The following is a 16348-nucleotide window of genomic DNA, read 5'->3' on the forward strand; positions in this document are numbered from 1 at the left end:
ATAACTACCATGATTGGAATTTGAACATGCCTTGCCATGATTTGCTTTTTGTATTGAAACCAAACAAGGCCTAAAATTAACCACTTATTTTCTCAGCCCAATTATAATTCGGGCCAAACACAAGAATCAATCAAACCCTACTGAACCCCATATTTACAGCCCAAATCAACATTACAATTCTCAATCTCTACTTTCTCCCATAAACCCTAAACCCCCAAAAAGGTCATATCTTTCCACAGTTTAATCTTCCCTCTCCTTAAAACCCTAGCAAAACGTCGTCCCTTTATCTCTTCCTTCTCCACTGCTTACTCTCTTCCTCCGCCTCCATGGCCGCCACCACTCCAGCGCCTCCACCTTCAGCCACAAAACCCACCAAATCGATCACCAAAACGGTGCAGAAAGCCTTAAACGCCCTCATCAAATGGCGGAACGACAAGCTGCAGACCCAGAACCCTGATCTCCTGGAATCCGACGAGTTCGCCTACCTAGTTCTCACCCTCAAGAAAATCCCGCCAAAGGGTCGCGTCAACGCCTACAAAATCCCCCTCCCAAATCCCCTCTACTCCCAACTCTCCGAGCTCTGCCTGATATACGACGACGGACCCAAGTCCGACCTCACCAAGGACTTCATCGAGAAGAAAATCAAGGCCGAAAACATACCCGTGTCGAAAATCTTGAAGCTTTCGAAGCTCAAGAGCGATTACGTGCCCTTTGAGTCCAAGAGGAAGCTGATGTATTCTTATGATATGTTTCTGGCTGATAAGCGGATTGTGCCGTTGCTGCCGAAGTATTTGGGGAAGCACTTCTTTAAGAAGAAGAAGATTCCGGTGCCGGTGGACTTGCAGCACAAGAATTGGAAGGAGCAGGTGGATAAGATTTGTGGGTCGGCTTTGTTGTTCTTGAGTACAGGGACGTGTAGTGTGGTGAGGGTTGCGAAAGTTTCGATGAGCATTGATGAGATTGTGGAGAATGCAGTTGCGGCGATTAATGGGATAGTGGAGATTGTGCCGAAAAATTGGGGAGGTGTGAGGTCGTTTCATTTGAAGTTGTTTGAATCGCTTGCGTTGCCGGTTTATCAGGCGGTTCCAGATGTGACATTGAAGATTGAGGGAGAGAAGGGGGTTGAGGAAGGTGAGAAGGAGGTGAAAGAGGTTGTTAAGAGTGAGAGTAAGGATTTGAAGAGTGAGAAGAAGAGTAAGAAGAAGGGTAGGATTCATGAAGTGAGGTATTTGGATAGCAATGTCAGCGAGGTGCTTGATGATGATGATTTCGGTATTGTTGGTGGTGTGGACATTGGGGAAGGTAAGCAAAGCGAGAATGATGAACCGGGCAGTGGCGAATTGGGGAAGAAGAAGAGGAAGAAAGAAAAAGTTGCTGGTGAGTTGAAGGGTGAGAAAAGGTCGAAGAAATCAGCTAAGGCGAAAGATGATGCTGAGTTAAATGGGGAAAAGGTTATTGGTGAAAAGAAGTTGAAAAGGTCGGCGAAGGCAGGAGAAGAAGATGGTGTCACTGTCATTCATAAGAAAGAAGATGGGATGTCCTTGAAAGAGAAGAAAAAAGATGCTACAAAGAAGAAAGCAGATGATTCGTCGGCTCAAGGAGAAGAGTCCATTGGAAAGAAAGAGAAGAGAAAGAGTAAAGAGTCTGTTGGAAAGAAGGAGAAGAGGAAGAGTGAAGATGAAAAGTTAAAGAGCACAGAAGCAAACCTGAAGAAGGCCAAGAGAAGTAAGAAAGCAGCAGAGTGATTCGGGATAACAGGCTGCAGGCAAATGACAGGCTTTGCGGTGGGATTCAATACATCCGGGCAAGTATGGCTAATCCATATTGAGTCGTCTGGAAGAATTTTGATTGTTGTGTATTTTATTCTGGTATTGAAATGATGATCTTATGTGTTAGTTTATGAGTTGACATTGCCTATTTACTTAGTTATAACTTATGGAGATCATACAAAATGTTTACTTTTCCATCGTGGTTTTTCTGCAGTCGCTTAACTCTGAATTTGATTGTGTCTCTATGAGTCTATGACTTAAACTTGTATCCCCATCTCCAATTATAAGTGAAGATAGCATTTCTTTGCATCAACTTGCATCTCCGTATCATGAAAATCTTTCGTATTGATTAGATTTGATATTCAAGCTCAGTCAAAGTTCCTTGTTCGTGAGTGGGCTGTTGATTTGTTTAAGGTCTACCTGCGGCTTTTGTGAAACACTTTCATCTCTGTTTTGTGCTAAACTCTAGCAGACAGAAGTACAGGAATGTGTAGCTTCATATTGTCGAGTGATTAGATTCGATAGACAAACTCAGACAGATGCTTATTTAAGTCCAAATATCTCTTGATTACACTTAGAAGTAGTTGAACGCATAAATCTTGCAACTTCAAGCAGGAGAGAGCAAACTATCCGATGTATTTCCACTTTTATGCAGCCACCTTGTCCCATTTCGGTATTTCAGGGATGGCTTTTGTGTCCTTGTTATGGCTGTCTGCACTGAGTTCAGATATTGAATTCCAGAGAATTGTATGTTGATCAAAATGGAATTCGTTTCTCTGACTGGAGTTAAATCAACTTTGAGGTTATCCAACTGATCTCTCAGCTCAGCCTCCTTCACTTGCCTCTTCTCCGCATCCTCAACCACAGCTCAACAATTTCAAGATTGCTTATGAACTTGGCGACGCCTTTCTCACCGTTCAAAGCAAGTTTCACCTCTTCTTCTACGTGGTGATAAGTTACTAACACCAATCGTTCTAGGAGCACGGAAATGAGTGCCTTGGCCATTTTTCGAGTTGGAAATTTGGTTGAAGATGGAAAAAGAAAGGTGATTTCTGAACTCAGAAATGCAGCTGCTGGTTGTGCTGCAATTAGCTTTCCTCTACCCATTTATTTGATTAACAACTCTCCTGTTGGCTGGCTATGTATACACATTTCTTAGGGTATAGTTTAAATCATGATTTATGACTAAGAAAACTAGACCCTTCACGGGTGATATACAAATTAAGGAATACAAGCTTGTTCTAACGTATTAACGTACCAACCTCTCTTACTTGACCTTGCCTTCATTCTCTTCATGTTCTGTCCCTAGTCCCGACACTGCAAAAGAGTCACGGATAAATTTTTAGGGTCAACATGACTCATCACCAACAATATCGATATTATTCATAATTTAATCACTTATTACCATGTGTGAAATTTAATCATAAAAGGTTTCGATGATATTAATATCCCCGTAATTATAAATTGTATATTATTTTAGCCACTTAGTACTCTAGTCCAGTGATGTTCCTTTTCACTTGTAAGTGAGAGGTCTTAGGTTGTAACGACCCATCCCCAAATATTATGGTTTTATAATTTTAAAATGTGAAATTACGAAAATGCCCTTCGAGGTAAAAACGTTGACTTTTGTTGACCACATTGTCGTATCACATAAGATCCATTTTCTTGGCGTATCCTTGTAGTACTCGTCGCTATGAACACGAGGGCGAAATGGAATCGAATTTGAAGTTATAACGAAAGAGTTATTAACGAATGAAGTTGAGGGCAAAATGGTCATTTGACCATAAATCTGGAAGGCTCCAAATTTTGTTGGAGCATCAATCTGTTGCCACATGTGCGATTGTGATAGAAAGAAGAGGAGAGAAAGGAGGGGGGAGCTACCCAATCGGGGAAGAAAGAAGGAGAATGAACCAATGAGAGATGAGAGAAAGAAGGGAATGAAGGGAAGGGAGGAACCAGCCAACCCGAACCTCCATTCGACCCGCGACCTGACCCGACTCCCTTATCGTGACCTGGTTCTGACCCGGACACCCTGCGTGATTTTTCGACGCCATCTTTGGCGTTTTTTCTGACGATTCGCAGCCACCCACCACCTAAAAACTTCACATCGGCCTTCCCTTTCCATTTCCACCCAAGATTGACGAGGTTTTGGTTCCATATTAAGGAGAACCAAGGGTGGGGTTTGAGAGCACCACGAATGGTGATTCGCTGATCCTGCAGCCTTCATCGACGACCACCACCATCAATCCACTCCTTTTAAACCCAAGAACAAGTCCCAAGCTTTGGTTGGTGCATCGGAACATCGGGGAAGATAAATCAACAACCACCCATTTCTAGGTTCCGACGGATCAAGGGTGTTTTCACACGTTTCCCAGCCGAATTGGACTTTGGCCTAGGTATAAAAGTTATTCCCCTTGATGAGCTCTACATTCCTGCAAAATTTGGTAATTTTTGGAGTTGGCTGGAAAATCAGATTTCCATCACCGGAAATCGTCACTTGTGGTGGCGCGTGGGGGGAAACCGAGGTCCCTCCATAGGTTTTTCGACGTGAACAATCTAAATCCACCATCATTTTTTTCCAAATTCTAACGTTTTAGTAGAGTTTTCCTAAATGGTCCCAATTTGTGTTTAGGGGTGTCAGTGTGAAGTGACACCATCTTTGCTAGTTCGAGCGGTTCTCCGGTAGCGGAATACTTGTGAATGGACCCCTTCTTAATTTGCATGTTTTTATAAAATATTAGGATTGCATTCACAAAAAGTATGATTTCTTGATTTTACGCTTATGCATTAATTATGATTTATCGAAATTACGTTTTACTAAAGGTTATGAAATATGGAATTCTATGGATTGTGAATATGATTTATTTTATAGATTTACGATTATGACTTACTATGGATTTACGAAATGACGTTTGGAGCTTTTGAGCTCTGGGGTTTTAAAATAAGATTTTGAGAAATGTTTTCTATGCTTAGCTAGTGGGTTATCATACGGCACATACACACAACATGGGTATGACGTGTATGGCCATAGGACACAGTGGAGGAGTGGTGAGATATTTATACCCACAACGTCACTGGCGAAACCAGTGTCGGACAACTTCACTAGCCAAGACTAGTGTCGATGTGTATGTTATGCTATATTATTCAACTTCACCTTCGGGTGATAGACAGGTTATTCAGTTTCACCTTTGGGTGATGAACAAGTACTGCCTTCGGGCGACTATGATACCCCTAGTTGAGTATCTCATTGATGTGATTGACAGGTTTTATGGATTTGCCTTTGGGCGGCGATAACACCATTGTTGAGCATTATTTTTCACGTACATGATTTACAAATGCTTTTCATGGCATGCTAGAGTTTTCAGAAAACTTACTATGTAGTACTATATATGTGTTTTTAAAATACGGGGTTAGTATGTTCATAAAGAAAATGATTTTCCTATTATTAGTATTATTATTATAAACTTTGGTCCACTCACCTTTTTTGTTTTGCGCCCCCTTAGGAGTTAGATTTGAGGCACACGATCCTGGCATCAGGGCACTTTCGCTTAGGTATCTTTGAGTCTCTTCTGTGTATGACTCATTCCCTTGTTCATACCTTTTATTATACTTCTTTCATATTATTCGTAATTAGTTGTATGCTGTAAACACATTCCTACATCGACATTTGTCTTTCTAATTACATATTTTCTTGTAGGCATGTTGAAAATGGCTTCGTCACCCTCGGGTGTTGGCCAGCACGTGCCCATCTTGATATAAGAGGGATATTGAGATTGGGGTGTGTCAATTTCGCAAAAGGCGAATTTGAACTACACTATATTTCATGAAAATCTAACTCCATTATTGCTATCAAAGGTCAATTTAAACCAAATTACTGTTAGTCCATTGTGAGGCTAAAGTCACCATTCCTCCTTAGTGTAGATAATATCATTTGTTAAAAAAATAAATATTATTTTTTATATATATTTTTTCGATAACAATATATTATTTGTTATATTTTCGATGTGGGACTCTATTATCTAATACTTAGCCTCAACCTAATAAATATACGTCTTTCTCTCCCCTATTGAAGTAGCTTTTTTGTTATCTATTTTTATATATCTTTTCCTTTGGATCCAATTAAAATCTCTTTACATGTAAGTTTCGTCAAGTTCCTTCTCGTTAGTCATATTGCCTCTGGGCTGAAGCTTGTGCAAAATCAGCCTGGGCTTATGCCTTCGGCCCAATGATTCTCTTTCTAATGTTAATTCAATTTAGTTTAGTATTATTCTCATTCATTTTTATCTCTTATTCATTTTCTTAGTTTTCGATGATGATTGAATAAATAAATTTGTAAATAGTAATTTCCTTCAATTTATTGATGTAAAAATGTATTTTAATTTTAAAAAATAAAAACAAAATAAGCGAATGGGTTCGAGTGAAGTAACTGTAGCTTGAACTGGACTAGTCTGAAAACCAGCCGACAAGAAAATTTGGCGGGAGGGGCAGGCAGGGAGGGGGGGAGAGAGAGGAACAGTCAAAGTTTAGGGAGTCCTCGTGATTCGTGCAAATCCTAGAACCCACCTTTAACCCACAGAATACACAACTGAACACACCAACACTCACTCACTCACTCACTCACTCGTATAGATGCATTGCACACACTTTCGTCCGTCCAGTCTAAAGACTCTGGAGAGAGAATACTTTAGAGAGAGAGAGAGAGAGAGAGAGAGAGAGGGGCATCAAATCAAGGGAAACAAAAAGAAGCAATGCTGCGACTTGCTGTTGCTGGAGCAGGTCCAACCCAATATCCTTCTGATGGGTCTTGTTCCTCGTACCCAAGGCACGTCTCGTCGGAAATTTGTTTCCACTCCTCAACAAGGTAAACTGATTTTATGTTTCTGTTTTTCAGTTACATATGTTTTTTGATTTGTTTAACGTTGCCGCCGTTTTGGGTTTGCATTGAATCACCCAAGACCCAAATCCCTGTACTTTATTTCACACACCAGCCGTCCCAAATCATGATTTCGTTCCCCTTTTTTTATTTATTTTGAAATGAAAGATTGCATCTTTTGTCGTTTAGGAATTTTTATTTCAAGAAAGTTTCTCTCTTGTTCCGTATGCTGATTTGGGTGCTTATTAGGAGTCACTTTTATAAGTGATTTCCGACTCTCTTTTTCTCCCTTGCTTTCCTTTTTTCTTTTTTTATTATTTTGTATGGGTCAGGGTCGGTACAATCTGGCGTTGTGATGTTTAATTTTCGTTTCATCTCATTTGATATACGAGCGGGATCGTCTAGCTGTTGCTCTCTGGAGTTAGTGTTTGACAGGCAGATAAATTGTATACACTTTACAAGGCACAAAAACAATTATTGTGTAAAGCTAATGAGCAAAATGCCAAATGTGATAGCAGCTCCTTTGTTTTTCGATTCAAAACTTTGCCTCTAGTTAGTGTCTGAGTGATTTCCAAACACGGTGAGGAGCAGTGGAAATTAGTATCTGCACGGAGGGCATCTGACGATACAAATAGTTCTGTAACATTGAGAGCGAAGAGAAAACCACTGTTAAGACTAGAATTAGTTGTCTTGGTGATAATAGTAATGGGGACTAAATGTGTCCTTGCTCGGGCATGTCAAGAAGTGCTGTTGTTTTGCTCTTTCCCGTAGGCAGGCTTACAGTCTTGAATTTTTATGATGGACTGTGGTTTGGTAGATAAATAGTTGCAAGAAGTGCTGTTGTTTTGTCTCTTTCCCGTAGGTGGTTCTTGGTACTGGAAAATGGCATAGGATCATAAATTTAATCTTGGATTAAAAGGTCTGTGAGGTTTCAAGCGAAACAGAAGGTTGAAGCTGGAAATAAAGGATCGTCTCTGTGGCGAGGTCCTTGTTTAATCTTGACTAAGTTTTGTCAGGCTTCAGTAATTGCTTCTCTGTTGGGACTACTATTTAACTATTCCGGATGTCCCAACACCAGAAGCAATTTTGCTTTATTTATGTTTGTGAAGATATCGATAGGCTGACAGAGAGATGAAGGAAAGGAAGAAGAGGTTAAGTCTACAAGGGCTACACTTAAATTTCGTAAAGTTACAGTGGGAATTTCAAGTTATGGTTCTTCTTATGCCAGTCTCACTTCCTCTATTCTCGTTGTGTGATTATATGGTTTGTAAGGGAGTGCGAGATGTTAGGCTTTAAGTCATGACTATTGAAACTTATGAAGAATTAAATTCAGTGTTCCACCAAGGTTACTTGTGAATACTGAATTGTGAGTAAGAAACTATAAATCTCAGAGTAATTTCATGAAACAAACATGCGGTGGTTATGTTTTAGAGTTTCTAATTATCTGCAAGGGATCATCGTTCCCCTCTTCAAGTCTGGACGAAAAGTTAGGTTTGAAGCATGTGCATTTTGGACCACTGAAGGTGCTGCAGATTGTGCTTTTGTTAAATTTGATAATAAATTTTTGTTGATGGTAATCAAAATTTTTCTCTTATTCATTTCTTTTGTCTTCAATGGCAGAGGGAGGAGCAGTGATGCTTGCTTGATGGACTTTGCACCGTTCAAGTTTCATGCAAGAGTGAACTCACCGTTCTGCACATTGCTGCTGGAGTACATTGACTGATAAGCAGTGTGTGGAGTAGGGAATGAAGCTATTGGTCCGTTGAGCATTTCAAAAATGTTACAACTTGATGATATCTCTTGTGCAAGAATTCACAGATCTTGACATATAGGCTGATTCTGTAACTGTATCTGCTAAGCTTAATCTAATTCATTGCGAAGAAATCTTTAATTTAATTTTCCCATTCAGCGTTGTCTTTTGCTTTAAGTTGGAATATACCATCCTGTTCTTTTCAGTGCCGGCTAAGAAAGTTTCGTTTCGATTTCTTTTTGCGGTGAGATGTCTTGTAAATCATGAAATAGGATTGTTAAACCCCCTTTTTTTTTTTTCGAAAATAAAAAACCCGGGAGATCCTAATTTGGAAGATGAAGACCGGAAACGCTCTAGCTGTCTTAACAGATTTATGTTGAAACAGAAAGGAAGGAGCAGGAGAAAGCAGAAAAATTACAGACTGGTAACTGGCATTTAAGTTCATGCTTATGTAAGTCTGGTCGTGGAACAGTTAATCTTCTGAATGCAGAAGCAAAAGCATATTTATATGGTCAAAGGATGACATGTTTTACTTTTCGTTACATAAATGAGCTTACAGAAAGAGTGTAGGATTGGAAGAGAACTGTAGAAGTTGAAGTTTGGAGCCTTTTTATGCAGAAGCAGAAGCCCCTTTGGAAGTTTAGTCGTTGACTGTGCAGGTCAAAGCCTCAATTGTTAAAAGCTGGAACTATTAGCATAATTTTCTTTGCAGGCCTGCTGCTGGTGTATGTGGTCCTCCCTGCTGCTTGCACTGGAAACTCATGAGTTTATTTAGACCTGGTTTGGTCTTTAGGTATCAAACTCCCCACAAATAGGCATCGCACTTGCAAATTTGTGTGAGTCGAAACTAAGGCCTCCAACCACGTGAAGACAATCTAGCTACATCGTTTGTGGATCATAAATGTCATTGACGATGTGTTTACATAAGGAGAATGAGAATGTGGAGATGGGAGAATTTGGACAATTGTAAACAGTTATAATGTGAATCAACTTTATTTTCATTCTGATTCCTGATAGTTAATAAACAATTTAACGGGAATGTCTGATTCCAATTCATGCTTACTCCGATTGTTATTTACTCTGATTCTTAGCTAGTAAACATGCCCATAATGCATGAGATAACTACTTTCAAGTTTCAATGTCTGTTTCTAAAATTTCACAAAAGTTTCCCATAAAGAATAAAAAAAAAGACAAATGGGGAAGAAGAAAATAACAATTAATTTGATGTTAGAGTTTACATAATTAGCACAGAGACAGAATATTTCACATTTACAAACAAGCGGACATGAATTCATGAATCCACTCACAATTTGGTTCATAGTCGTTTACATAATCATGCCTACTTATGTTCATAGTCGTTTTACGAACTAACAATTTGGTTTCATGAATCCACTCACAATTGACTTGTTATTGTCGTTGAAGGAGGAGAGTTTAGTGGTAAAAAGGCTATGACTCGCTGCAGAAAGGGTGGGTTTTAAGGCAGGGGCTGCTTTTTGGAGTTTGGAAATTAATATGCCTACCGCAGATATTAGACATCCTCCAAACCATCGGATATTGAACTCACCTACAGTATGTTTATATCTTACTTACATTCTTGTTTGTTGAACATTAGACATCCTCCAAACCATCGAAGACAAACTTACTACGTCATTTGTGGATAATATATGTCAAAAGAATGCATGGGATGTGCGACCATTTGGCATCTGGTTTCCTTAGAAGCCTTAGATCCTTGAATGCTTGCATTCACGAGGGAGACCTTTGGTGAACTTAATACGGTCAGTGCAGTAGTCATAGACCATGAACTTGCGCTGCACCCATCGAAGCCTATTTCGTTCTGCAGCATTGAGCCCTTGGTTTGCCCATGAAGCGCCATCCGCTGACCTATTGGTAGATGTGGAGGCACAAGATGGTCCTTGTGACCCGAGGCAAGCGTTGATGTTGAAGTTTCTGTAAGAGGCGGTGAAAGGAGCTAGGTTCCAGTCAGTCTTCACACGCCCACCTTGTGTTGCCCAGTCATCGGCATTCCAAAAAGTTGCATAAATCCTCATGGGTTGGTTTTTAGGGAATGGAAGACCAATAGATTCCAAGTTGTTGAACACTCTAATTGGACTATTATCCACCAAGAATCTGCGTAATAGTATGTGTTCCAAGGTGAGTACGATGAAAATATTGGTAAATATTGTCTACTTCCTTGTACCAACGAATTGTACTTTGTAATCTCAAGTGTAAGAAATAATTGTAGATCGGTATTTGGTACCACCAATTAAAATTTACAATGTTGTCAAGTTTATGGTACGTGTCGGTGAGTGCGACTTACATAATGCGCTTGGTGTTCCAAACAACGGAGTATGTGTGGAAGTCCTGAGTGGGATCAAACCATACGCGGAATTGTTGTTCCTTGAGCCCTTGTCCTTGGGCGTAGACATTAGTATGGATAGTGTAGGGTTCCCCAGTTGAGTTGCCCAGAAACTCGAAGTCAATCTCATCATGATTTGAACCTGAAGAAGATAACTGCCTATGCATGCATGCATGCATGCATATGTTTCAACAATTAGCAATTCATATGCAATATTTATGGAAATAATACCGATGAAATTAATTAAGGCTAGAGATTGAGAGTTGTTACATAAAATGTGGTGACAGTACCAGCTGAGTTTCCAGGTTGCAACTTGATTTGCATATCAAACCTTCCAAATAAGTACTCATTCTTGGATTTGAAACCTGCTCCAGAAGATTTGTCAAGGGAGAGGGTGACAAGTTGTCCATTTTCAAGTACCTTGGCATGTTGATCACCGAACATAACCTCAAAGTCTTGATAGAAATTATCGGCTGAGGCAACCACGGCCACCAGAGAAATTGTGATCAAAGAAAGAAAAAACATCATTGAGACCTTAGAAGAAGACATTTTTTATTTGAAGAAATTTTTATGGGATTTAAAAATCAAATTGAAATTTGTTAGGAGGATAATTTCGAAAACAAGACCTTGAAAACTTCCCAGAAACAGAAAATGAGGAAATGTTGATTACAAAAGTACCTGAAAATTTTTCTAGATTTTAACTTTAAAATGTAAAACTAAGAATACAATCTAAATTAATCTTCAGATTGTATCTCAATTTGTGAAATTTGTTTCCGAATCACAGAATGTTGTTTATACGTTGTGGGCAGAGTGGCATGCTGCGTTCGAATAGGTCATGCTGTATTTAGAATATTGAGAGTGAATTGTCCAATGTGGTTTCCTTTTGCAAATTGGAATTGTGGCCATGCGACAAACTAGCAACATATTTTTTAGATGATGCCGTTGTAATCAGTCTACGTAACTTCATCATAAATGTTGTTCTTATGACTATATTTAGGACACTAATTAGTAACAGTTATGATCTTCATTACGAGATAATGCAAACACCGTTGACAGATTAATTAAAGAGGTAGACAGAGAGTCAACTAAGACTCGTAAAAAAATTGAAATGACACAACATGACTCAATTGCAACTGATCGTAAACCTGACCATATATGGTAGATATACATGGTCGCGTTTCGAGGAGGGTGGTGTGACAAGAAAAAAAACAGTAATCCTACATATCTTAAATAAAACAATGCAATAAGAAATTAAAATTCTACTAAGATGATTTAATAATGAAGTGCTTTATTCCAGAATCTCAATTCAGCTAACGATGAAAGAATACAACCATGGGACAATAATGTCACATTACAAAATCTTTATTTGCAGAAGAGTAATGCTATTAATACCATATTTTTGTATCATATTTTTATACCACTTTAGATAGTATTTTATGTGGACATCCACATCATTTGAATTAATCAGATTTATAAATTTAGTTCATTATTTAATAAAATAATAATTAAGAAAAACTAGTTAATTAAATGATGATTGTGGTATATAAGGAGTCTTTCTCCTTCATTTTCTTGGGTTTTGCAAATTTTTCAAATGATGTGGCTGTCTACTTTAGATGCCACTAAGGTGATATAGAAATATGGTATAAAAACATGATATGAATAACATTACTCTTTGTGAGTAGAACGAAAAAAGTGCTTCATAAAATGAAGCTAATTTCACAAAAGAATGAATGCTGCGTACATGCGAAAGAGGGAATATAGGGAATATGTGATGACACTATATCTGGATCTTTAGAACCTTGATCTTCTGCATTCTGCTGGGAGGCCTTGTGGGAAACGTTTAAGGTCATTGCAGTAGTTGTAGATCATGAACTTTTGGTGCACCCATCGAAGCCGGTTTCAGCCTGCTGCATCAAGACCTAGAGTCTGCCATGCACTGTCTCCTACTGAATTGGTAGATGCAGTGGAGGCACAGGAGGATGATGAGTCGGCAGTACAAGCATTGGCCTTGAAGTTTCTGTAAGAGGCAGTGAAGGGAGCTTTGGTCCAGTCTGTCTTCACAAGGCCACCTCTTGTTGCCCAGTCATCTGCATTCCACAGGCTTGAGTAAATCCGCATGGGCTGGTTTTTAGGGAATGGGACTCCAACTCTTTCCAGGTTGTTGAACACTCTGATTGGAATGTTGTCCACCAAGAATCTGCACAGCATTAATTTGTATATGTATTTAGGTAGTTTGTATTCGGTAACTAGTTAGAACATTGCTTGGCACATGTTACTTATTCATTTCTCATATTGTGATTTGTCTGCGGGGAGGAATGACTTCGTACTTGTACAAGCCAAGCATTTTCCGGTTAATTATAGATGAGAAACTTTAAATGAAAATAAATGAATTAACTGTAGGTGTGAAAGTTGCAAACTTACATAATGCGTTGGTTGTTCCATACAATGGAGTAAGTGTGGAAGGCATTTGTGGGATCAAACCAAAGTTGGAACTGCTGCTCTCTGTTCCCTTTTCCTTGGCTGAACACATTGGTATGGAGAGTGTAGGGATCTCCAGATAAATTTCCCAAAAACTCAAAGTCGATTGTTGGGGTGAAAAACTTAGAGTACACAACTCTAACACAAGTGTTGGAGAGACAATACAAGTAAACAAATTACTTGTATTACACAAACAAAATATTACAACACAAACTATCAAAGACACTCTTGAGAAGCAATGACACTCACTCACTTTCTAGAGACAAACTCTAGAGCACTCACACTCTTACAAGACTATTCTTTCTTCTCACTCTCACTTGCTTGCTTGCTTACAAGCTTGCTTGGTTGATTTGTTGATTTGTTGTTACAAATGGTGTGGATGCCTTCTCCTTTTATAGGCATGGATGGAACCTTGGAGAAGCATGAACACACCATACTAGAGATATCCAGATAATTCCACTAACTTCCTAAGCTAGAATTATCTACACTAATCTTGCATGTTGGTGGAAACCTCACCATTCTTCTAGACTCTTCCACCAACTTAAGAAACAACATTCTAGTCATTTCTACAAAGTACTACTTTAACTTGGATAATCTAGCTAACCAACCTTAGTGAATGTTCTAGAATTCTTTATTCTAGATTTATGTAGGTCCTTTAATGAGATGGGGTTGATTTCTTTAACATCGATTTCATCATGAGTTGGACCTTCAGAAGATAACTGCAAATTTGCATTTGGTTTCATAAGTCAGCAAAAAAAAACTATACAAAACATATCTACAGAATTACAAGGATACAAATTAGGAGGGTATGTAGTCGCAGACTACTTACATAGTAGGCAGTGACGGTTCCAGCCGAGTTTCCGGTGACCAACTTGATCTGCATATCAATCCTTCCCAATAAGTACTCATTTTTGGACTTGAAACCAGACCCAGAAGCCTGGTCAAGGTTGAGTGTGAGAAGCTGTCCTCCGTTGAGTATCTTGGCACGTCCATCGCCAAATGTAACGTCAAAGTCTTGGTAGAAGTTACCAGCTGAGGCAGCCATGACCATCAGAGAAGTTGTGAACAAAGAAAGAAAAAGCACCATATTCACTGGGAGCTTGCAAGAACACATTTTGGTGAATGTAGTGTGGATACTATAGACAGACAGAGGTAGCAAGAGAATAATGAGCTTCAAGGAGAAAAGAGGGTGTGTGTTTGATGCTATAATTCGAGTTCTGAAGTCCTTTTATATAACCAGTATGCCGCGTCGAATAGAGAGCTGGCGTAATAAAAAAAGTAAAGTTCAAAACTGGCAGTAGGGTTTTCAAATAATTGCTTGTATGCTTCTAGCTTCATTTCAGACCTTGAGTGAGGCGGGCCGCGGCGCCACAGGAATTGACTACTTACACTGCCAAACTCAATAGTATACATATATATATATATATATGTATGTATGTATATATATGTGTGTGTGCGTGTGTGTGTGTATGTTGCTGGCTGGAGACAGGTACGTAGTTTCAGACGACAGAGGGTTAAAAGAGAGTCAGGAAGCAGCATGGGAAGCCAGACGTTTGTTATGTGAAAGGGAGAGTCGAGGTTGTGAAGCATTTTTAATTGGTTATTGTGGTGCTACAACACATGCGGACAAAGAGAAGAAGGTATAGGCCGCGTTTGGTTGGTAACGAACTTGTCTCTTTATTATTAATTTGATCTATCAACAGCTATGGATACACAAGGTGCACCTAACATTATTGTATCCTTATTGAGTTCAGGTCAATTAATTAACAGTGTATAGAAACAAATGTAATTCTTTGCAGTTCCCTGCATGCATCAAACAACATGGAACATAGACATAAAAGCCAATTGAATTGAACAAATCAAAGAAATTGAATGGACAAAAATGAGGGGAGTGATGTAATTTGGTAATTTAATTTACTGAAAATTTGATATTACCCCTTGAAACTATATTCTCCTCTACTAAAACCCATCCCTTTTTGTTTTCTTGAATAAAACCCATTGACTAGCCTCCAACTAAACAAATTCTTTAATTAAGTTTGACTTTTCAGATTGTGTATTTTCCGAATGCCTAAACTACCCCTATTAATACTTGGATGGGATTTTTTTATATCCATTTAATTAATTTTATATATTTTACAAAATAATTCATGTCATTCATTGTATATTCAATGTATTAACTTTCAAATTGTTATAACGTGCCAATTGAAAAATAATAATACTAATTTCATAATTTTGTGCATTAAATATATAAGTTAATTTACCTACCAACACAACAATAAACCTAAAACAGCTTTGGCTAATACTCCAATCCCTAATACACAAAACAAAAGCTATATGTTCCACGCAATTTTTACCTACAAAATAGTCTAATTTACCTATTCCATCAAACCAAAATTTAAAGGGTCTAATTTATGTACATGATTCATGTGCATTAGATTAAAAGTTTATTTAATTGCCAACAAGCACAAACCCACAACATTCGAACATTATCTAATATCACTATTTTTTTTTTTTTTGGAATAGGTAAATTAATTTAAATGTAGGTAAATTAGTATAATATTTGTATGTAGGTAATTACATGATTCAAACAATATTATTTTTTCCGTACAAGATATGTCTTTTTTTTTTTCTTTTTTTTTTTAATTTGGTAAATAATTTACATATGTTGCTAATATTTATGATACAAGAAAGGCAAAATATCCATATGGATTTAATTGCTCATCATAATTAGGATGAGTAAATTAGGATTTTGTGGCATAAGTTGTAAATGTATTGTAATAGTTGGTCATATATTTGTCTACATGGTAGGCTATTTGAAATTTGGGTTTTATTTGAATGTTTAAATTTAGATGGATTTTTATTTGAAAAATAGGAGTTTGAAGGGCCTATATCTATAGAACCCTTTAATCTACTAAAATTGATAGAAAAATGGATAAGAAGAATAAACAGCCTCAAAGCTTTATTTTGTGTGTTCTGAATTATATTGCTCAAACTGCTGCAGAGCATTACAAGATGTTCTCTTATCAAGATCGAACCACAATTGTGTTTGTAGTTGCTGAAAAAAATTGTGAAACAACATAAAAATTTACATAATAAAGGTAAAATAATAACATATTAATTAC

The 16348-nt window shown here is 38.1% G+C and overlaps 2 protein-coding genes, 1 long non-coding RNA gene and 1 pseudogene across 4 annotated transcripts; 2 read left to right on the forward strand and 2 right to left on the reverse strand.

Annotated features, from left to right (window-relative positions):
- The first annotated feature begins 203 nt into the window (after nucleotides 1–203).
- Nucleotides 204–1964, forward strand: LOC137708192 (uncharacterized). The gene has a single exon (XM_068447211.2). It carries the CDS (start codon nucleotides 327–329, stop codon nucleotides 1743–1745), a length of 1419 nt encoding a protein of 472 aa, XP_068303312.2. The 5' UTR covers nucleotides 204–326; the 3' UTR covers nucleotides 1746–1964.
- Nucleotides 1965–6086: 4122 nt separating this feature from the next.
- On the forward strand, nucleotides 6087–8597 carry LOC148689448 (uncharacterized). The gene is made up of 2 exons (XR_015958700.1): nucleotides 6087–6630; nucleotides 8263–8597. It is a non-coding gene; the product is annotated as an uncharacterized LOC148689448 (long non-coding RNA).
- A 1349-nt stretch (nucleotides 8598–9946) lies between these two features.
- Nucleotides 9947–11503, reverse strand: LOC137749345 (xyloglucan endotransglucosylase protein 1-like). Its single transcript, XM_068489443.2, has 3 exons — nucleotides 11019–11503; nucleotides 10710–10903; nucleotides 9947–10519 (listed from the first exon to the last, which is right to left on the reverse strand). Exons 1-3 carry the CDS (start codon nucleotides 11295–11297, stop codon nucleotides 10114–10116), a joined length of 879 nt encoding a protein of 292 aa, XP_068345544.2. The 5' UTR covers nucleotides 11298–11503; the 3' UTR covers nucleotides 9947–10113.
- An 878-nt stretch (nucleotides 11504–12381) lies between these two features.
- LOC137749344 (xyloglucan endotransglucosylase protein 1-like) lies at nucleotides 12382–14436 on the reverse strand (annotated as a pseudogene). The gene is made up of 4 exons (XR_015958749.1): nucleotides 14056–14436; nucleotides 13910–13945; nucleotides 13170–13348; nucleotides 12382–12945 (listed from the first exon to the last, which is right to left on the reverse strand). The product of XR_015958749.1 is annotated as a xyloglucan endotransglucosylase protein 1-like (transcript).
- Between the last annotated feature and the right edge of the window lie 1912 nt (nucleotides 14437–16348).

Source organism: Pyrus communis, chromosome 17, assembly GCF_041283825.1.
Source record: "Pyrus communis isolate YQ-2024b chromosome 17, ASM4128382v1, whole genome shotgun sequence".
Lineage (NCBI taxonomy): Eukaryota > Viridiplantae > Streptophyta > Magnoliopsida > Rosales > Rosaceae > Pyrus > Pyrus communis.

What these genes read in the sequence shown, in the direction of transcription:
- LOC137749345 (XM_068489443.2), bottom strand. Translation starts at nt 11,297, where the DNA reads ATGTCTTCTTCTAAGGTCTCAATGATGTTTTTTCTTTCTTTGATCACA. An exon ending in GTACTGTCACCACATTTTAT is followed by an intron (nt 10,904 to 11,018) that starts GTAACAACTCTC and finishes ATGCATAGGCAG; the next exon opens with TTATCTTCTTCAGGTTCAAA. An exon ending in TGGAACACCAAGCGCATTAT is followed by an intron (nt 10,520 to 10,709) that starts GTAAGTCGCACT and finishes ACTATTACGCAG; the next exon opens with ATTCTTGGTGGATAATAGTC.
- LOC137708192 (XM_068447211.2), top strand. Translation starts at nt 327, where the DNA reads ATGGCCGCCACCACTCCAGCGCCTCCACCTTCAGCCACAAAACCCACC.